This window comes from Danio rerio, chromosome 23 (assembly GCF_052040795.2).
Source record: "Danio rerio strain M-AB ecotype USA chromosome 23, GRCz13ab, whole genome shotgun sequence".
NCBI lineage: Eukaryota > Metazoa > Chordata > Actinopteri > Cypriniformes > Danionidae > Danio > Danio rerio.
The window spans coordinates 24,573,715-24,596,854 of record NC_141043.1 but is presented as its reverse complement, the minus strand read 5'-3'; the positions used below and the strand labels follow the sequence as shown (position 1 = coordinate 24,596,854).

General features: G+C 39.0%; 1 protein-coding gene and 1 long non-coding RNA gene across 4 annotated transcripts; one reads left to right on the top strand and one right to left on the bottom strand.

The window, feature by feature from the left end:
• Positions 1-731: 731 nt before the first annotated feature.
• On the bottom strand, positions 732-5,692 carry LOC147838196 (uncharacterized). Its single transcript, XR_015523579.1, has 3 exons — positions 5,344-5,692; positions 3,975-5,032; positions 732-3,524 (listed from the first exon to the last, which is right to left on the bottom strand). It is a non-coding gene; the product is annotated as an uncharacterized LOC147838196 (long non-coding RNA).
• A 636-nt stretch (positions 5,693-6,328) lies between these two features.
• rnf207b (ring finger protein 207b) lies at positions 6,329-22,687 on the top strand. 3 transcript variants are annotated; one of them, XM_087306053.1, is made up of 19 exons: positions 6,329-6,416; positions 6,698-6,888; positions 7,177-7,358; positions 7,766-7,898; positions 10,973-11,117; positions 11,234-11,315; positions 12,496-12,571; positions 12,800-12,925; positions 13,069-13,115; positions 14,622-14,694; positions 14,794-14,862; positions 15,717-15,785; positions 15,859-15,980; positions 17,450-17,627; positions 20,211-20,396; positions 20,473-20,524; positions 20,608-20,725; positions 21,084-21,176; positions 21,289-22,687. In XM_087306053.1, exons 3-19 carry the CDS (start codon positions 7,351-7,353, stop codon positions 21,431-21,433), a joined length of 1,722 nt encoding a protein of 573 aa, XP_087162179.1. In that variant the 5' UTR covers positions 6,329-6,416; positions 6,698-6,888; positions 7,177-7,350; the 3' UTR covers positions 21,434-22,687.
• The last annotated feature ends 453 nt before the right edge of the window (positions 22,688-23,140 follow it).

The following is a 23,140-nucleotide window of genomic DNA, read 5'->3' as shown; positions in this document are numbered from 1 at the left end:
AATATTTTTTTTTATCATTACTGAACTTAATACTTGTAAAACTTCATGAATAAAACCTATTGGTTAAAATGGATTTATGTACATTGTGATTTTTAAATCATGCTCAATATGCGTAACTAATTTCTTTGAGGTAAATAAACGGTTACACTGTCTAAAATGTTAAGTGGGTGCCATCCTATAAATCATCATCAAAATATAGGATTTTCTCGTTAACACTTAGCTAATGATTAATTATAAAGCGAGTTTGGCATGTTGTCCAGGGAGAAAGCCCTGAGCTCAGAATATCCTCAATACCCTCCTCTCATTGGAAGGGCGAGAGGGGAGTTTGAGCTTAGGTAGATCTCGAGAAACTCCCCTTCTTAGTATGGTTAATGAGTTAGGAGTTGCTATGACAGATAGCTGACGAAGAGAATTTTCTATGATGCCACTTTGGATTTGTCAAATTTATTGATATTGTATGGTTTGGATAGTGGGAGGAACCCAGGAAAAACCTACGCAAGCACAGGGGGATCATGCAGAAACTCTGGTTCCCCTTCAGTTGGGGAACTTCAATGCTGTAAGTGGATTTAATCCACGTATGGGGATTTCGTTCAGAAAGCCAATCATATGAAAGAGTATGTAAACAGGCCAATGAAATGCCAAATGAATTATCAGCGTCAGCTTGCGCACCTAATGCTAATTGTTACATTCAATTTAGCATATAAACACAGGGAAAGCAAGATGACACTAACCTTTTCGCTTCAGAGACTTCTACAGCCTTCTGAAAGAGTCGATGAGGGTTCCTCCTGCTGATATTCAGCGATTTCGAGTGAATGAGAGTGGTCTCCCTATCCAGAGTGTGTACACGCAGCGGCAGACGGTTGAGCTGGGCTTCTCCCTTGCCTGGCGTTCTTTGGGTTCAGTCCTCCAGAGTGGTGCGTATAAAGTTGCAAATTTCACTAAAAGAGCAACACAGTCGTGGAGCACGTCCTACACGTCCGGCGCTCTGACTGTGCGTTTCTAGATGCGGTGGTTTTCTGTCCCCGGATGATAGGCACGAGCACTGCGTCGCATGTCTGGGGGTCCAGCATGTTAATGCGGTGCTTGCGGGCAGTTCATGTTGTCATTGTGATGCCATGTCTGTTGCACAGTTAGGATCGCGGCAAGCCCTTGCAAAAGGGCGAACCACCCCAGCTATCCCCTGCACTGCAGCGGGCACTCGGGCAGGTCTGAAGGTTCCAGTGGGAGATTATCCGTCGTCTCTGGGCCCGCGGACCTCACGCTCCTCCAAGCGCTCCATCAAAGCTTTGAGCGGAGGAAGCGATCCAAATAACCAGATGGTAGCCCTTACGTTCGATGACACAGAGGACCAGACATCCACTGCTGGATTGGAGGGTGGGCTTTCATTGTCCGACGAGGATCCAGACCTGCTCGCCCCCTCGGGGCAGGTGAGCGATGTCAAAATGGATCCTGAAACGGACATGTTAGCCGTGCTTTCCTGGGTTGCTTCGGCCGTGGGGTTGGAGATGGTTTATCCCCCAGCTCCACAGCCAGACTGACTTGATTGGTGCTATGTAGAGGACAAGAGGGCCAAGCCTTCGAAGCCTCTCATCCCCTTTTTCCCGGAGGTGCACAATAGGCTCGCGCAGTCAACCTTTTTCTGTCCTCCGCCCTCACCACTCTTGACGGTGGAGCAGCCAGGGGGTATGGAGCGATTCCTCAGGTCGAGCGCGCCATAGTGAACAATCTTTGTCCGTGTGGCAACTCTTCTTGGCGGGGTCCGCCTCGTCTCCCGTCCAAAGCCTGTAGGTTATCTGCCTCCCTCGGAGCCAGAGCTTACAATGCTGCAGGCCAGGCTGCTTCCGCCTTGCACGCTATGGCCACCGACCAGTGATTTCAATCGCGGGCGCTCGCCTAGCTGCACGAGTGTGGGTCCGACCCAAGCTTGCTTCACGAGCTCCGCACCGCAACCGACTATACTCTTCGGATGACTAAGTCCGCTGCGTGTGCGTTGGGGAGGAAAATATCCACATTAGTGGTCCAGGAGCCTGTTTGGCGACACCGTAGGTGAATTCACCCAGGAATTTAAGACAGCGAGAGAGCAGTCTGATGCGATGGGTAATGTCACCTATAGGCGGGACCGTAAGCCCGCTCCGCCCGCCAAGCCATCCATATCTGCTGCTCCTTGCCGAAGGCACCCGCATAGGAGAGCTGCCCCGCCCCCGCATTTATCCATTAGCGAGAGCTCTGCCTTCCTGGTTAGCGCGGGCCAGCCAGGATGCAATCAAGCTGGTCCCTCCAGCCGAGATGGAGAGCGGTTTTTACAGCCCGTACTTCATCGTGCCCAAATAGAGCGGTGGGTCACGGCCAATCCTTGATCTGCACGCTTTGAACCACTGTATGCACAAGCTGCTGTTTAGAATCCTCACGCAGATGCGCATCTTCCGGTGCGTTCGACCTCAGGATTGGTCTGCAGCGATAGACCTAAAGGACACGTACTTCCATGTCTCCATTCTTTCACGCCACCGTCAGTGTCTGCGGTTTGCGTTTGAAAGTCGAGCCTGGCAATACAAAGTCCTCCCCAACAGGCTCTCTCTGTCTACGCGGGTCTTCACCAAGCTCGCGGAGGGTGCCTTACCGCCCCTTCGGCTCGCGGGCATCTGTATACTCAATTATATCGGCTGACTGGCTGATTTTAGCCCACTCTTGGGAGCAATGGATTATGCACAGAGACAAGGTGCTCCGGCACCTGAACCTGTGGGGGTTTCAGGTCAACCAAGAAAAGAGCAAACTTGCCCCCGTGCAGAGGATCTCTTTTCTTGGGCTGGAGCTGGACTTGGTCATCATGACAGCGCGCCTCTCCGGAAAGGGCTCAGCTAATCCTGAACTGTCTGAGAGAGTTCGACAGCAAAATAGTGGTCCCACTGAAATTATTTCAGAGGCTCCTGGGGCATATGGCATCTGCAGCCGCTGTCACGCCGCTCGGATTACTCCATATGAGACCACTTCAGCACTGGCTTCACGATCGAGTCCCCAGACGCGCATGGCACACGCGCGCACACCGAGTCACTGTTACTGCGCTGTGTTGCTTGGCCCTCAGCCCTTGGAATGACCCCTCGTTCCTGCAGGCCAGAGTGCCCTAGGAAAGGAATCCAGTCATGTTGTTGTTTCAACAGATGCTTCCAGCACTGGCTGCGGGGCTGTGTGTTGCGGGCATGCAGCTGCGGGCCTGTAGAAAGGGACCCAGTTGCATTGGCATATCAATCGCCTGGAGCTGTTGGCATTGTTCCTCGCTCTCCACCGTTTTTTTTCCGGTGCTGGAGCAGCAGCACATGCTGGTCAGGACGGACAGCATGGCGACAGTGGCATATATCAACCGCATGAGGGGTATTTGCCCTCGCCGCACCTCGCGCGCCTACGCCCTGAAGTGGAGTTTATTCACTGAATGGTGCGCCTCTCGAAGAAAAGACCCCCGAAATTGCCAGATCAGCATTGTGCTTTCTTTCCTCCAAGAGAAGCTGGAGAGCAGGCTGTCGCCCTCCACACTAAAGGTTTATGTGGCTGCCATCTCCACTCATTATGACACGGTGGCTGGCGGCACCGTGGGAAGGCATAACCTCATCATCCGGTTCCTCAGAGGCGTTAGGCGAATTAATCCACCCCACCCCACCCCCCTCTCATGCCCTCTTAGGATCTCGCCATCAATCTCACGAGCCTGCATACAGATCCCTTCGAACCACTTTACTCAGTATCATTAAGATTTCTGTCCCTGAAGACAGCTCTGCTGGTCGCGTTGGCATCGATTAAGAGGGTCAGGGACCTGCAGGCATTTTCGGTCAGTGACTCGTGCCTGGAATTCGGGCTGGCTTACTCTCACGTTCTCCTGAGACCCTGCCCGGGATATGTGCCCAAGGTTCCTACCTCATCGTTTTTAGACCAGGTGGTGAGCCTGCAAGTGCTGCCCCCGGAGGAGGCAGACCCAGCTCTTTCTTTACTTTGTCCAGTTTGCGCTTTGCAAATTTATCTGGACCGCACTCAGAGCTTTAGATCATCTGAGCAGCTCTTTGTCTGTTATGACGGTCAACAGCAGGGAAGTGCCGTATCGAAACAGAGGCTGGCCCACTGGATAGTGGATGCCATCTCCCTCGCTTACCAGAGCCAGGGTGAGCCATGTCCCCCAGGAGTGCGTGCGTACTCCACTTGGAGCATCGCATCCTCTTGGGTGCGTGTATGCGGCGCCTCTCTAACAGACATCTGTAGAGCTGCGGGCGGGGAGACACCTAATACATTTGCAAGGTTTTACGATCTGCAAGTGGAGTCGGTTTCCTCAAGGGTATTAGATAACCCATGGTGATTGAGGAAACAACTCGGTTAGGGTGTTGAAACATGCTTGCTGCGCCATTCTCCATAACACGTAAATACGTGCGCTTATTCACTCTGTCAGTAAAGATCCTTGCTTAGGTGAGCCCTGCAGATTCCTCCGAGGCCCCCAGCACTGACTCAGCGGAGGAGTCACTCAGTCCACGTTTTGGGTATAGGTGCCTGCTATGCGTGATCCCCACTAGGTGATCCCATATGCTTATTCAGCCTCGGTGCAGTCCCCCCTCACAGACGGACATGTATCTTCCCTCTCCGCTAACCTTCTTATTATATGCGAACTCCCCCTTCTCAGGGCTAGTCCATATATTCTGCCATCATATCTCCCTATTGGGTAGCAGGTGGCCTCCGCAGCCTTCTCCCTATCAGAACTGCATGCTTTCCCAACATACTGTCGTATTAAATTCCTAGAAATAATCTAGACGCTTGCGGCTCCTGAAAAATATATTTAAATCCATATATCTTCTTTGAAGTGGGATAAGTAAGGGCCAGGGATCACATTGGAAGACCGCGCCTCTCTATGATGCGGGAGTGCTTACGCTATGCCTGGCTATCCTCTCATCGGAGGCGAAGGTAAGGTGCAGTCATTATGGCGTTTTCCAGACATTTCCCCATACATGGATTAAATCCACTTATAGCATTGAAGTTCCCCATTCGAAGGGAAACGCTCTGGTTACTAAAGTAACCCTCGTTCCCCGAGGAGGGGAACAGAAATTCTATATTGCATCGCCATAATGTATGTTCCTTAGCTGTAGATATCAGTCTCTTCAGCATAAAAAGGTTAGTGTCTTCTTGCTTTCCCTGTACTTATGCTAAATTGATGGCAACAAGCATCAGGTGTGCAAGCTGACGCTGCCAATTTATTTGGCATTTCATTGGCCCATTTACATACTCTTTCAGATGATTGGCTTTCTGAACGAAATCTACATATGTGTATTAAATCCACTTATAGCATTTCTGTTCCCCTCCTCGAGGAACGAGGGTTACTTTAACAAGAGCGTTATTTATAGTGAGTTAGGATTCATCCGAATGGTGTATCATGTGTTAGCTGATGCGGGACCCGCTATGATCAATCAAAAGCAGATGATCCTCTCGAGATCAGTTCATAAATAAACTGCACAAATCAACAACATGATTAGCTCATTACAGACTGATAGTGTTTAAAAAGTTTTGGAAAAGGCAATAATGCCTTGGAAGGCCAACTTCATACAAATTACAATGATGAGTTTATGACCATATGTTTGTTATTAAAGATGTACTAAAGAATATTGGGGGGAAACCCCTCAGAATATCTTGCTTTGTGTTTAACAGAAGAAAGAAATTCTCAAAATTATGTAAGAAAAAAAATCAGAAGTTTGAGATCTAAAGTCAAAAGAGAAAAATGTAAGTTTGTCACGTTTTTTCTGGTACCACATATAGACTTCCATACCAGCTTATAGAGAGCTTAAAGTGTTTGCTAGGCTATTGGCCATAAGGTAGCGTCATTGCAAATGCAAATGCAAAAAAAAAAGCACATATATAAAATAATAAACAGTTCACTTTAATTACAAGACTGGTCTTTGATTGATGTAAAGACTCACTATTTCGCACCAATAAAATGATGTCACTTAATGTTGCACTACTATATAGCAAGTAAGTCTCTAATTATTTAACCTGGAATGTTTACCTCAATGTCATGATTTAGGAGTATGTGAGTTTCCTAACAGGATAGATGGTGGTATATGATTACCATCAACTACCACCCTGATGTGAGATGTTTCAGAGATTTTCAAATGTTTACATTTTATAGATAATTTAAAAAAAAAAAAAGCTTACATTAATGTTATGCGAGTGTTTTTCATGACATGTTAGTTTAAGCAAGATATACCGTGTGATTTATTTTTAGCTTCTTTTGACAGACAATGGCATCTGGTTTGTGTTGTGTAATCAGTGTTTGAGCATTATGACCTCAACAAATCACCCTTGTCATACCACACATACAGGAGAGTTCATTGTTTGTTTTTTGTCACATCCTGCATCGGAAGCTACTTCACTCAGCAGAAGCTCTCGGACAGGACAAGGTATTTAGATATCCATTATATGAGAACGAAATTATATATATAAATTAAATAGTTTTTTTACTTTTCAGTACTAAGTTAATATAAAAGTCAGCATAGGACCTTTATATTGCTCCAAAGTCTATTTAGAGTCTAATAATGAACATTAACCTCGGTGTCTAAAGAACATTTGAATAACGGAGAGCTCCAGGATACCATCTATGCTCATAATCATACATCTGATAGATAAATGCGCTCAAGGATACACTATATCAAGTTTCTGAAGGTCTTCTCTGTATTTTCAGATGTCCGGAGAGATCTTTTACTCTGTGGATAATCTCTATGACCTGGACAGTGCCAACTGCCATCCTCTAGTGTGCCACTTGTGCCAAGAGCAATATGAGCATCCATGTTTACTGGACTGTTATCACACGTTCTGTGCCAGTTGCCTGCGTGGAAGAGTCGCGGACAGCCGACTGACTTGCCCTGTATGTGGGTAAGAATATAATATATGCTATCATTGATCAACTTATTTTGACAGTTCAACCTGTATTTAAATCACTTGCAGCGGTTTAAAGGCTCACATGAAGCCATGCATTTGAGACTGTATTTATAGATGGTCAAATAACAATGTCTGGGCAACTTTACAGTGCAAAACAGCTGCACCATAAACCCTGCCTCTGTGCTGGACTTAATCAAAAGTCTGTGGGCGCATTCTAGCATGGCCACCATGGCATCAAAGAATAAGCCGAGCACTATCTGATACTTGACATTGGATCCGCAGGTCATGGGCTGGCTGCAGACAGAGATGGCTGAAATGCCTGTGCATGCACTCGTTGTTCTGCCGCCATATACTGTAGTAAGTCTAGGAGCAGCTTAAACGCACACCGTAGATCTCGCACATATGGAGGACATTTATGAAAAAGGGGGAAACGATTGGTGGTCTTTATAAAGCAGCATGTTAGAGTAAGTATGAGTACTCAGTGTTAAGTCGAGTGTTAATTATACTGCAGATTTCTCTGTGTTAATTATGTTTGCATGCATTTTTGTGTGGTGTTAGTGATGAAAAACACAATATTATTACAATATAGAATATTAAATATAGTATTTGGTCTAATTATACATAGTGAATGCTTATAAACGGCAATCTTTGAACTATTAATCATCAAAATATTCAAATACATGACTTATAATTGAGTCCCACATTGTTTGTGTCTATTGTGGGTTCACTGTCGCTCTCTGTTCTATCTTTGAAAGCTATTTGTGTCCTTGTTGCTATGAGGCAGAGATAAACACTTCAGTGCCAGATGTATGACTAAAAGATAATCAGGCAATGGGTCAAACATTCTGTACAATCTCTGTTTCCTTTGCAGACATCAGTCTGTTGTAAAAGGAATCAATGCACTCCCTCCTGAGGATCGACTACTAAAGTTTCTGGTGGACAGTTCAGCGGACAGCGAGGAAACTGTGCAGTGTGCAAACTGTGATTTGGAGTGCAAGAAACAGGTCTCTTTATTACAAGAAACGTGCACTTTGTAGAGAAATTTTAAAACAACTGTAGTGGAAATAAGAAGCAATATTTTCTTAATATATTATTATTTTATTACATGTTTATTTTTCTTATATATTCATGTTTTAATGTAGAATTACTTTTTGCAGTCTTGATATCCCAAAAATTACATTTCCAATTTTCACCACTATTGCATTTTCACAATAAACAAAGATGTAGCTTGATGATGCCATGACTGAGCCTGGTTTATACTTCTGCGTCAAGTGACCGGCGTAACCCACGGCGCATGCAACACGTGTCGCTGTGCATTCATACTTCTGCACGCTGTTTCTGTAGGTCTGGATTAACACTTCCGTATAACGCTAGTTGGCAGTGAGGTGTTAATGTTCCTCTGTGTCGCGTTTCTTCACTCGTGTTTTGTTTTTTCTTAATGCTTCCTATATATACAAGTGACTCAAACTCGCTCATTTTGAGGCAGGAAACTGGCGGACGTGCAACAACTTTAACCATAAGTCAAACACAAAACAAAACTTTGCATCTGGAGCTCCTTCACGGGACTCCACACTTGTAAACAATCACTCCATCAAGCTCGCGCAGCTATCGGTCCCTCCCAGACTCGTCAGTGCTACCAAATCGACCAATCACAGTGCTTGCGCTACGCGTCGTTGCAATAATATCCAGCTGCAGGCCCGCAGAACCACACACGTTTTAGGCACACACAATCTAGGACACACGATTTAGGCAAACCATATATGGTTACGATCTCCGTCGTTGCGACAATTTTTGAGAGGTGCATGTCAGCAACGCCGACAACCACGGTGTATGGCTATGCATCGACGCGTAGGCTGCACCGTAGCATACACGTGCGCTAAACGCAGAAGTATAAATCAGCCTTGAGAGTGGAGTCATGGAAGTAGTCTTCATTACAGGACTGCATAAATCATGTTCATAATCATGTTCATTATCATGTACAGGGAGTAAGAAGCGGAGTAAGGCTAAAAGCTGTTGACTTCAAATGAGAGACGTGTATGAAAGCACATTCAGTTGAGTTAGATATGTTTATATTTTGGGTCTAGTTAACCTCCAGCCACAGATCAGAACACATGAAATTTGTAGTGGTGGGCAAAGCGAGGCTTCGTGAAACACTGAAACTATCGAAGCAAATGTGTCGAAGCTTCGAAACGTTTCGAAACACCACTCTACGGTGACACCTAGTGGTCATTTTATTTGTATTTCACTGAAACAGCTTCAGCAAAGAACAGTTGAGCAATTTTAATACCAGTTGGTAATGCTTTGTTATTGTATCGTTTTGTTTCAACATTGCTCTGACATACGAATAAACACCTTGTAAATAAATTTGTATTGTTTTGTTCATAAAACAGGGTTGTTACTAGATCAGATACAGTTGTGGCCAGAAGTTAACAATAATTATTTATATTATTAATTACATTTTCCATTGTATTTTATTAACGTCTATCCAAAACCTAAACCCATCACAGTACTGTAAAAATATGAATTATTGTTCTACAGTGTTACAAAAATGATGCTAAATTGATGGCATATCCGCAGCTGTATCCTATCTAGGCTACACCATAAAACAGTAACAGTACTAGTCGAGATTCGAACGCAAAATAAATTTGAAATACAGTACCATAGTGCACACGCACGGTCCACTAGGCCATACAAGACATAAGTTATAATGAAGATCATGCCAGTCAAATGCAGATTCTCCGGGTCTTGAAACGCCTCTGAAATGATCGATGCTTTGAATCGCTTTTGTCACGTGACCAAGTGTTTCGAAACATTTTAGTCACGTGACTTGGGTGTTTCAGATCATGCTTCGGTGCAGTGTTTCGAAACACTTGCGCTTCGGGATCTCGACACTGTGTTGAAACGTCAGTTTCACGTCAGCCATCCCTAGAAATTTGTAGAGTCACTGCATGGTGGAACTAAAATGGAGTAAAATGTATCATTTGTGTTTCTTAAGGCCTTAAGGAGTTTTTCAAGTTTAAAACAAGAGTTTAAAACATTGTACAAAATTGTACCCTTTCTAATTTTATTAATTTATTCATTCATTTTCTTTTTGGCTTAGTCCCTTTATTAATCTGGGGATGCCACAGCTTAATGAACCGCCAACTTATCCAGTATATGTTTTTACGCAGCGGATGCCCTTCCAGCCGTAACCCATCACTAGGAAACAACCATACACACTCATACACTACGGACAATTTAGCCTACCCAATTCACCTGTACCGCATGTATTAGGACTTGTGGGGTGAACCAGAGCACCTAAAGGAAACCCACACGAACGCGGGAAAACATGCAAACTCCACAAAGAAATGCAACTGACCCAGCCGAGGCTTGATCCAGTGACCTTCTTGCTGTGAGGCAACAGAGCTACCTACTGCGCCACTGTGTCGCCACCATTTCTAATTGAAATAAATGCCAATTGTATTGAATTATTTCTACATTTGAACACTTTATAGTGTTGTTTTACATTTGATTATTCAAATTCTGTATCTGAATGCAATTAGACTCCCCAGAAAACCAAAAATTTCACATTTCTCTTTGCTATAATGTATTTACATGTGTCTATGCTTTGTAATATAATTTTTATATTTGCTCAACTCCCCTACAGAATCATCCTAATCAGTCAAAATTTGTAAATTATTTCCCAATAGAGCTATTGAAGTCATCTGGTGAAAATGTATTCATATTGCAATATATACTGCAGAGAAACAAAATATTGCAATGTTGAATTTTTCTAATATTGTGCTGCCCTACTATGAAGAAGCTAAAAACAGGAAAAGGACTTTAATTTTCATACTGAAAATAATTTTTGCCCAGGATTTTTTAAAGGCCTTTATGAGCGCTGAGAGTATGTTTGATTTAGAATTGAAGTCATTCGTTGATTGAAAAAGAATTGAGTCATTCATTGAGAATTGAACAGTTGTGCTGCAGTAGTGTTTTGTTTGTCACATGAATGTATTTGAGCACAGTGTTCCAATAGTTACTATTATTATTTTTAATTTTGTTTTTAAAACAACACTTTTGGACTTAATCTCTCTAGGATGTGGATGCAATGTATTATTGCAACACTTGTTGCCAGCCACTGTGTCGAGACTGCAGGGAAACCACCCATAAAGCCAAGATGTTTTCCCGCCACGAGATCGTCTCCTTGGCAAAACGTACCAAAGAAGCCCACAAAAAATGTGGTAAGTGTGAATTAGTCCAAACTATGTCAAGTATCTCCAGCTAAATATAAAGTAATGAAATGTTTATATAAAAAAAAGAACAAGCATTGATAATCATGCACAGTCTGTGTTCACAGCCCTCCATGAGGAATTCTACATCATGTTTTCTACAGAGAAAAAGTCCATGCTCTGCATCAACTGCTTCAGAGACATGCAAGTGTGAGTCCTAAACTTTGAGTATACAGAGGCCAGCATTAATGTGTGCATTCCCCTTGAAAATTTATATTTGATGTTTTATTGGAAGATGTGGACAATATACAGGGTGGGTGTACTGTAACTAGGGTGTAAATAGAACCATTAGTACCAGTGGAGTCATATGAAAACAGCCTCTAAATAAATGAGCGTAAACTGGACTTAATAGTGCAGACAACAGCAACAAAGCAGAATAAGAAATATTGGCTTTATTAACAAGTTTTTATTATTGCCTAGTTTGCTTTTCAGCCACCATTTAAATTGGAACAGTTTTGTTTTATTTAAGGGATTAATCTAGGTGAGTGTTTTCACGTAAAGTTAGAAACATGGTGACCCTTTTACAATAAGGTTTCCATTTCCATAGAAAGGTTAATGTAAGTGAATGTGTTTACTAACATGAACTAACAATGAACAATACTTCAGTATAGTACAGCCGTTATTAATCATAGTTCAACATTTTCAAATGCGATATTACAATTTAAAGTCGTGCTTTAACGTTAGTGAATGCGCTGTAAAGAAAATGCAGGGTTCCATACACAATTACGTTTACTTAACACATATAAGTGGATTGAACAAAAAAAATTATGTGTTTAACCCAAATCTCAAGAATTGTGTTGTTTCAGAAAATTTAAAAAAAGTATTTTTAACAAGCAGCAAAAAGTTTTTTTTTTGTGTGTGTGTGAGCTAACATTAACTAACAGTGAACTATATTTCTATTAAAGTAATACTAACAGAGATTTATAAATATTGTAATAAATCTTTGTTTCTTTATGTTAATGAATGCACTAACTAATAAAACCTTGTTGTGAAGTGAGACATTTTAAACGTTTTAATCAGCTACATTTGATAGTTTGTATGACCTATATTTTTTAATTATTTGCCCTTTGGTGTATACTTATTTCTTGCACCGATTTAAAGTTATTTTGTAAAATAAATCTAGTTTTGGCATTGATGCTAGCTAATCAAATGTAAAACCAGATTTAAACAATTTTCCAATTTTATAGCATCTCATAGAAATGAGTATGAATGTATGAAAACAGGATGGATGTTTTTCTAAGAAATGTGTTAGTGTTCATGCTGGGCACTCAGTAAACTGCAGCACATGATTCATGATTCAACATAATCTGGGTTTTGTCTTATTCCACAGGGAAAGCAGAGCACACTGCATTGATATTGAGACAGCATATATACAAGGCTGTGAAAAACTGGACCAAGCCGTCTTAGTGAGTTTCCCTTCCTTTTTTTTTTTTTGTAGCAATATTTACTTTCATTCTTGCCGGTCTTGTGTAAAGCGCCTAAACTCATGTCATGACATCAAATGTTTTTGTTACCTTTAACTAACTTAAATTAAATTTTATTTCCATTATATAAAGTTATTTTGATTAAACTAAAAATAATGAATGCAGCTAGAATTCCTTTACAGTGTAGTGCAGTGATTTGTCTCTCTTCAGGCAGTGAAGGAGCTTCAGATGTCAGCGCGAGAGGCCATTATTCTGCTCAAAGCCATGATTGGAGAGGTCAGAGCCAATGTGGATGAAGAAGAGAGCGCCATCTGCACACTTTTCAGTAACATGCAGGTGTCATGTGACTCCATTAGCTTTGTTTTGTTTTAAGAAAACTCTTTTTTTTATTAGGTTAAATTCCTATATTTACTTATTAAGTTCCTTTAACAAGAATAATAATAAAACTCATGATTTTGTTATTTATTTTTATTGCTCAGGAAAAACTAGCAGAAAGAAAAAAGATTCTACTGAAGGCAGCAAGGAGGTAACTAAAATACATACATATTACATAAAATATAAGTCACCATGATGCAGTCTACATTAACATAATTTACATAATATATTAAGTAGGCGGCATGGTGGCTCATAGGTTAGCACTGTCGCCTTAAAGCAAGAAGGTTGCTGGTTCTGGCTGGACTAGTTTGCATTTCTGTCTGGAGTTTGCATGTTCTGTCCTTGTCCGCATAGGTTTCCTCCAAGTGCTTCGGCTTACCCCACAGTGCAAAGACATTCGCAATAAGTGAATTGGATTATTGGATTATCCCGATTGGCTAAATGGAATAGGTGCATGCAAGTGAGAATGCTAGAGTGTATGAATGTTGTATATGTATATATGATGAATGTATATATTAAGTATCATATAGCACAATATATATGAAACAATGACTGATATTAGAGATTATTTATATTGAAAAATTTGGTCCAAAATATCTTTAACTTGATGTACCTGTGTCCAATAAACACAGTTTTAGGTAGTGTAAATGTGTTCATGTTGTATTGCTAAGTGTTTTTCATTGAATAAGAAGTAAAATGACAAGTGTTATTATTAATATCAGGGTTCCTGTAGGTTTTATCAAGTCAAATTTTTAAGACTTTTCGGACTTTTTAAGACCCTTTTAACTTTTAGACTTATAGCAGGGTAAGGATTGTTTTCTAATGGCTCAGTATTATCATTAGGAATTGTTTAATCGTTTTTATTTTTTTTATTTTTTTACTGATTAGAGAATAAAATTTGTGGAATTTGCTATAAAAATTTGTGTAACAGTTGTTGTGAACTGTATCTCTTTGCAATACAAAAACTTTCATATAAAAATTAGGGTTTATTGATATTTGTATTGGTCATTGGATGGATATCGACCCAAATTGAGTAGCTTTACTTGGACAAAGCAAAATTAAGATCTGTTTAAAACGATTTAAGACCTACAACACAATATGTCAAGGACTTTAAGACTTTTTAAAGCCTAAAATTTAGAATTTAGACATTTTAAGACACAGCGGCCACCGTGTAATATATTTACAATAATAGTGTAAGGTATTATCACATATAAGTAGGGGGGATTTATGCAGAATGATTTTGGGGGTATCATAACTAAAAACTTAATATATGAAATAAATTGTATTTAATGTTTACAATGCACATCCAATAAGGTCCACTTATTTGCAGAAATATCTGCATAAATCTGCAGATTTCTGCGTGCTCATATTCCATGTGGGCCTACATAAAAGGTACTGAAAGTACATGTATCTACAGTATATAAAAACATTTCTAAAATGATTTACAAAAATTAAATATATTTTTAAACGTTTGCATAGAGTACATAGTATATTAATATAAAGTGGGTCTGATAGTGTAATTTTAACATTTTAATATCTGTCTTTTATTACCTGTCAACCATAATTGTCAGGATTGGACAATTGTCAGAATTATGCTCTAAAAATGTAATAATACAAATATAGCTATTTATTTATACATTTCATAACTATTTTTTAGTCAGCATGAAGAGAAGGAGAGAACCTTTAAAGAGCAATTATCTCATCTTGCTGCACTCCTGCCAACTCTCCAGGTAAATACATTTCCTCCATGTCTCCATAAATATTAGCTTTTCATTTATTCTTGCTTGCTTCCAGACACATTTTTTTTGTTTGTTTGTTTTTTTCTACAGGTTCATCTTGTTACATGCTCTGCCTTCCTAAGCTCAGCAAATAAGTTTGAGTTCTTAGACATGGGATATGTGAGTACAAACTGCAATCCGAATCTATTGCATAGATAGACTCATTAGTTATGCCAAATATGTGAATTAGACTTATATGCACAAAACTGGAGTATTGCATAAAACATTTGTGAATAGTTCTCAGTTTTTATCAAAGTCGAAATCGTCACTTTCTGATACACTGGCTAAAGAAAAATTTGGTACCATTGCAGAAAAGCCATAAGTCACTTTCCAAAACCTTTTTATTCAATGTTCGCCACTGTTGGAATGATCTTCCCATTTCAACACAGATTGCAGATTCACTGGAATCCATCAAACAACAACTAAAAACCCATGTCATCCGAGAGCACCTTAACCCCAGTGAATAGAACCAAGACCAGCTTGTAGAAGCACTTTCTCTCTCCCTCCCTATCTCTTAAAAAAAAGAGCACTCTTACTCTAGCACTAAATAGTCTGAGCACACACAAGTTACTTTGTATAACTAGCACTTCTTGTGTGTATTGCCTATTCTTGTTGAATCGCTGAATGCCTCATCAACTGAAAATTGCATTGGACAAAAGCATCTGCTAAATGACATTGTAAAATGATTTTATGTAAATGTAAAAATGGACGTTGCTGCAGTAGGAGAAGCCATTGTGGGCCTTTTTTCTTAATTACAACATTAATGGACAAACCAGCAGACAGACCACATTGTAAAATACCTGACTTGTTGTTGTGGTCATTCTAAAAGCCCAAGCCAAAGTCATTAAAGTAGTTCAGTATAATTACCTTCCAGAACTGTCTTTTATGCAATATTCCAGTTTTACGCATAAATCTAATTGGCATTTTTGAATGGATAATACTGAATGATTGATTGATTGATTTACCTCACATAGCAATTAATGGAGAGACTAAAGAAGATTGTGAAACTACCACACAGGTTGAGACCAACACAGAGCAGTAAGGTTAGTTTACTAAATTCCTATATGTTAAACATGCCCATACATAAGTTACATCTGCTATACTCCATCCACACAGATCAACACAGAGTATCGCTCTGAATTTGCTCGCTGCCTAGAGCCGCTGCTGCTGTTGGGTCAACGGCGCTCACTGTCTACCACAGGGAGCGTGGCTTTAGCTTTGGGAAATGCCAGTGGACTGTGAGTCTTGGTAGAAGTTACTAGTGTTCTTTTAGTAGCCCTTTAGCATAACGATTCATTTTGTCACCTTGGAATTTAAAGGTTCTATCTGCGTTCAGAATGATTTTGAGATATTGAGCTTTAAAGTTTTTGCATTCCATAGCAAACAGTATGTGTGTAGCATTTTTTTTTTTAAATAAGAAGTCTTAAAATGTAAACAACATCCCATAATGTAAATAAGTTGTCATTTAATAAGAATATGTCAATAACTCAAGTTTGACAAAAGTTTCAGAACCTTATTATTCTAAGGTGACGATTTATCCAAGTATGAATAATCTTGTAAAGCATGACTTATTCATAGTTCAGCATTTACTAATGCATTATTAAAATCCAAAGTGGTGCTTGTTAACGTTAATGATTTAACTTGAACTAACGCTATTTAACTCAAATAGCATTAACTAACATTAACAAAGAGAAATTAATACCGTAACAAACATATTGCTAATTGTTTGTTCACGTTAGTAAATACACTAATTAATACTACCAATTTATTTTTTTACTGTTTTTCACTAAAAATGTGCATTAACAAAATTAAACTTTTTAAATGAACATTTAAATAGCCCATTATTAGTTTATTTTTAAATAGTCTATTGTTAGCTGTTTGGTTTCCTTATAGCTTTTGTACAAGAAGAATTATAATTTTGTGTATGTACAGTTGAAGTCAGATTTATTAGCCCCCCCTTTGAATTTTCTTTATTTTTAAAAAATTTCCCAAACGACATTTAACAGAGCAAGGAAATTTTCACAGCATGTCTGATCATATTTTTTTCTTCTGGAGAAAGTTTTATTTGTTTTATTTCGGCTAGAATAACAGCAGTTTTTAATTTTTACCATTTTAATTTTTTTTTTAAACAACTATTTTAAGGTCAAAATTATAAGCCTCTTGAAGCTATATATTTTTCGATAGTCAACAGAAAAAAATCATCATTATAAAATAACTTGCCTAATTACCCTAATCTGCCTAATTACCCTTATTAACATAGTTAAGCCTTTAAATGTCGTTTTAAACTGTATAGAAGTATCTTGAAGAATATCTAGTCAAATAATATTTACTGTCATCATGGCAAAGATAAAATAAGTCAGTTATTAGAAATGAGTTATTAAAACTATTATGATAAGAAATGTGTTGAAAAAATCTTCTCTCCGTTAAACAGAAATTGTGGGGAAAAAATAAACGGGGGCTAATAATTCAGGGAGGCTAATAATTCTGACTTCAACTGTATATAGGTTTTTAAAAATATATATAATTTTGTTTTATGCTTTTTAAATAATGTGTTTTTTATGTCTTAAAAAAACAAGCCTCCCTTTGACAGGTGATAAAAATTAGCTCTTATAACAGTTAAACAAAATGTATACAGTTTGTCCAGTGTAAGTGTGATGTCCATATCAAATAAATAGATTCAACTAAAGAAATGCTCTTCTTCCCTCAGGATGCAGTCATCTCTTTCAGTGCAGTGTCACTCTCCTGCTATGAGTGACATGTCGCTGTGCTCATCGGTGGTGCGCAGGCCGACCTCACACCGCTACATCAGCACCAAGGTTTTGCTGGCCAAGGGTGGAGAGACGCCGTTTATGGAGCACTGCTGCAACTATGAGAACAGCTACAGGGTAAGTGTTACTCATACACTCCATTGTGTTATTTTTAGCCGCTTACCTCAAAGGGCCTCAGTACATGTGGTCAAGACAATCTGCTTAAGTTTAAACTCAGAATGAACAAGTGTGATTTAGGAGACTATGGTTGTTGGTGTTTTGTGGCAGAGAGAGTTCACAAAACACTACCAAACTGAAAAAAACAACTAGTTCATCATTTTGACAATACACACGTACGCAACTTTTCACAACACACTACAAATAGCACAGAGCACTACAGAAATGTGTCAGAAACCACAGAAAGTGGCTTGTTTCCTGTTCAGGATTAGCAGTATTGTCATTAATTAGTAACTCTTCAGATAATTTAAGTTAAAAAATATACAAAAAAGGAAGCGGATGTACGTCAAAAAAGGGAATAAAAGGAAAATCTTAACTTCTGTTTCATGATGACTTTAACTAATGAGCTCACGCCATATTTTGGCGTCTTGCGTATCTTGTTAATCTACTGGGATTTTCACACACAACCAACACATGGACACATGGAAAAACAAGCGGACTGGATCAAGCTGATATTAAAGATAACAGTAAATAAACAACATAACTCTGCAGAAAAATTCACAAACCTTGAAGCAGGTGAGCTACAGCAGCAGCAGCAGCAGAAGAGGGTACTGATACTGGTTGCTCACTCCTCTTTATCAAATGAAATGAGTGTAGTTAACTCAATTTCCTAAAAGTTAATTCTATTCATTTTAAAAGAGTTTTGAACTCATTGTTGAAGGTAATGAGTTAATTAAATACCTCATTACTTCAACCTAAATAGAGTAAGTTCACAGTTGTTTGTTGCTATCTGTTTCCTCAAACGGTTTGAGTTGCCTTAACTCATTCTGTTTTACAATACTCGGTTGGCTTGAGTTCTCTTCATTTATTGGGTTTTACTGTGCTGAAAGTGCTTCATTTCTCAAATGGATTAAGTTCACAGTACTCATTAGGATTAATGATTTTGATCTTAAATAGTTTGTTGTAATCGGTTCCCTCAAACGGTTTGAGTTACCTTAACTTTTTTAGTTTTACAGTGTACCAACTTTGTAATAGCTTTCACAAAAAAAAGGCACTGTCAAAAAACCTAAATCATTCTAAACTGATCTTTTGAGTATGACGAAGAGTTACTCAAATGACCTGCACAAAATTCAGAACTCAATCTTGTAGATCACCTTTAAGATGTGGAGGAACGGGAGATTAATATCATGCATGTGAAGGTGACAAATCTAATCAAGATTCCTGAGGAATCTTTCCAAAATTTCTGAGGATTTCTGACCTTTTTGAATCTGAGCATACAGATTTTATCTCTGTACTTCCAAAGGCAAAAGATTTTTGACCCGGTGCCTAGGCATTTAGAAAAAATAACTGCAGTAAACGGAAGAATAACTGCAGTTCAACCGTAGGATATAAAAGTATAACTGCAGTAAAATTAAGTACAATTGCAAAATTGCAATACAATGAAGTATAAGCACAGTTCAAATACAGTACAATAAAGTTCAACCGCAGTATAAGTTGCAGGAAACTGCAGTAAAAACAAGTAAACTTGTGCTGCTGTAGTCTAACATGCCAATAGTGTGGTAATAACTGTACTGCACTTGTGTTCCAAGGGGTTTGTTCTACAACATCTTCCAAATATCCTTTGTACTTTTTTCAGGGATGTTTTTTGGATTAAGTAATTTTCTAATTGCAATTTTAAGAGTTTAATTGCAAAACCGAATGCAGTGAACTGAACAGTACAACAACAGTAGCTGTTAAAATTCAATGCAACTGCAAAATTGCAGTATAATGAGGTTTAAACACAGTTCAACAGTGCAATAAAGTTCAACAACAGTAAAATCTGCAGTACAACTGAAGTAACTGAGGGGCTATGTAGTCACATGTTATATAATGTATTGCACTAAAGGTAGATAAGTAATAAAAGTGCACTTTAGCTTTATTATGTCTGGCAGTATTGTAGATATATTTCTGTCGTTAGTTATACTTCTGTAAAGTGCAATACAATATACAGTACATCAGCAATACAACTGAAGAACTGAAACCTCAGTTGGAAACCCTTGTACACTGAGCAGGAAAAGTAGTAGTAGTACTGCAGTTGTATTATAATAGTGGTATGGTGGTTGTACTGTAGTGGTGCTTCTGTTGTATTGCAGTAGCAGTACTGCATTATAGTAGTTGTAGTACTTCAGTACCATTGCAGTAGATGTAATGAATTAGTAGTAGTATCACTGCAGTAGTTGTACTGCATTTATACTGTAGTAGTACTTCAGTTGTATACCAGTAATACAGCAATATATTTAAATAACTGTTTTTTTCTCAAAAAAAAAATTCACTTTTCAGAAGTTAACTATTATTGCAATATTTCTTTAAAAACTGCAGTATTCTTTAAAAATATCTATTTTTGTAAGGGAGGGTAATCCCATCCGTTTCTATGCGATTAGATAATTAGATATTTGTGCAGTTGAAAGCCCAGCACACATGAAGCCAAGCCTCTCAAAGCATATTTAGACATAATATGCTTTAAATATACTGGAACTGACAAACTCTTATTTTCTGTTTAATCAGACTTTACAGACAGAGATCCAGAAGCTGAAAGACCAGGTGCAGGAGATTCACAGAGACCTGACCAAGCACCACTCCCTCACCAAACCTGACAGCATGAGTGAGATTTTGGAGAAGTCAGTACAGGTGGACAGTCAGATCTCCTCTGAGTATGCTTCAGTGGAGCTCATGCGGGCCATGTTCGAGGAGGTGAGATCCCAGTGCTTTCAATCAACATTAGAAAGAAGTTCAATCGGATTCGAAATGTCATCATTTTTGTTCCTAGATCTGGGAGGAGACTTTACAGAGAGTGGCAAATGAACAGGAGATTTATGAAGGTAAACACTATTTTACTAGGTAAGCGCTTCACTCTAGTTGTGTTGTTGTATCAAAGTTAACAGTTCAATGATTCTTTTTTTAGCGCAACTTCATGATCTGCTTCAGTTAAAACAGGAGAATTCCTATTTGACAACAATCTCCCGACAAATAGGTCCCTACATCCGCTCTATAGCAAAAGTGAAGGAACGTCTGGAGCCAAGGTACTAGAGAGCTTGATTTATAAGTTTCATGGCTTATAAAGTTTCATGGATTTATACGTTTTACATTAGAGCAAAATAAATCAAGTGAGCCTTTAAAAGTGAAGCTAAACATTATTGCCACCCGGTGGCAGGCTTGAGTATTGTTATGAATTCAACTTGTCATTTTACGTTCCTATCACGCTGTTGTTTAAGTGTTTTTTTTTTTAAAGAGGTTAATTATTTTATGCATATTTGCAGTTGCGCTTGCAGGATTTTAGGTTCCAGTTGCCACCATCTGTGTCATAATCCAGGGACTTTGGCTTCACATTTCTAGTGTATTGAATGTGTTTTGTGTGTGTGCAAATTTGATCTTCAACAGGCTGAAGGAGCCTAAAGAACTCAAGGATGATCGCACAGAGATCATGTTAAAGCTCTATGAGGACAGCACGTCTACAGCGGACACACAGCCAAGGTGAGTCCACATCAGTATGTTAAAAGCATATCACGCTCTTATGTAGACACATAAAAGGGAAAAGCTGGTAATTATTAGATAATAAAAGCTATTCCATGTGTCATAATTACAGTAATGAGCTATCCTGCAACACTGAAGACAACTGGACTCTAAACAGCCTATCAGAAGAGACCAATCCTAAAAACAAGGATTACTACAGGACAAACAAGCAAAAGAACACCACAGATTCAACCAATCGCAAAGAGATTCCAATGTGATCTGTCAGCTTTTACCACAAAAAAAATCTAATACACCAGTTTGAAAGACCTACACTGCCGAGGCCAAAAAAAAACTTCCACGACTGAGTTTAGCATGAATCACAGTGTTTAGCTCTGAGATCTGTAGATTTGATTTTACAGTATGTGTTTTGTCAAACTATGTTAGACAGCCTAATGTTATGTAATGTCACTAAGTGTATTTCCATCAAAATTAGCATTTATTTTGCCAAAGATCTTGTAGATCTTGTTCTAATAATGGAAGCACGTCTAGTGTCTGATTTCAGTTGTGTAAAATAACAAATTACAAATAGTCAAACTTCTGTAATTGAGTAGATTTTTCTCAGAAATTGTAAATTACTAAGTAGTTTTAACAACGTGCACTTTTACTTCCTCTTGAGTACATTTTTAGTGCTGTAACAGTACTTTTACTCCACTATTTTCTTTCTCCTGCAGTCACTATTTTTTCCTGTCTATGAAGATTAGAAAATCAGTCCTGCGATTCCTGTCCAATCAAATCACACATAGAAAGTAAATTGCACCATACTGAACAACCGCATGATGTGGGTGATTTATAATTGCAGCAAACTGTTTGGAACTATTAAATGTGTCCAAGAACATGTCCAAAATCTTTACACTTTACACCCTGTTTAGATGCATGTCACTGATGAGAAGATGATGGATGTTTACTGTATGATGACCGTTATGGCCTTAAACAATAACTAAATGCACTACAGAATGTTTACACACACATCCACAAATTGCATGTAAATGCATCAGCTTTTCACAGTGTAAGGCTCACTACACTTGAGTAAATTTGAAAGGGCTACCTTTTACTCATACTTTGAATAATATTTACAACAGATTCTTACTCAACTTGCACTACATTTTTGTCCAAGTAATGTTACTTTTTCCACAACTGTCTGTTTTAACTTTGTAAATTCTACTCCAGCACATCTCAAATACATGTTGCTGGCCAATGAGGCCAAATCATGTGTGAAAATGAAGCAGACTTGCAATAATCCAATCCATAGGATACATTTACCATCATTGTAAAGACATAAAACCCCCCACATAGTGCATGAATTAACCCCAAAATAATAGCTGCCAAATACTAACTAATCACTGCAACAAAGATCCATTTATAGAAGAATTTCATAATGACTTTTTTTGGTCAGACTGTATAGTTTGCAATGGTTGCATTTCAGAAAACCACAGTAACGTTAAGTAAACATCAGACTCAGTGTTTATTTTAAAGGTTTGTTACATTTTGCTGAAGATGTTAATAATGTAAGTGGTACAGTTGTCATTCAAGAGGTAGGATGGTCCTCTCCCATCAGCTTTTCGCACGCAGTGCAACTCTTACATCATAAAAACCTATTGCATGTGTTCAAATGTCCATTACCTGTACGCATATATTATAGTGCTCATCATTGGTTGAAAGTGTGCAAGGAATTTCTCTTCTTTACCCAATGTCGATATAAGCTACATCATGCCAGGAGGGGAGTAGAGCCTTCCTCCCAGAAATGTCAAATTGGAAAGAGAACGACTTTGGATACAGCAAACCCTCCGCCGTTCAGCCCTCTGAATCCCACTTTCCAGACAACAAATTTTTCTTCTTGAAATATCATGCAAGTGTGAGGGAAAGTGAAAAAGATATGGTAATGAGTAAGTGTGGGAGTAAAGACGGATGGAGTCAGATGCAAAGAA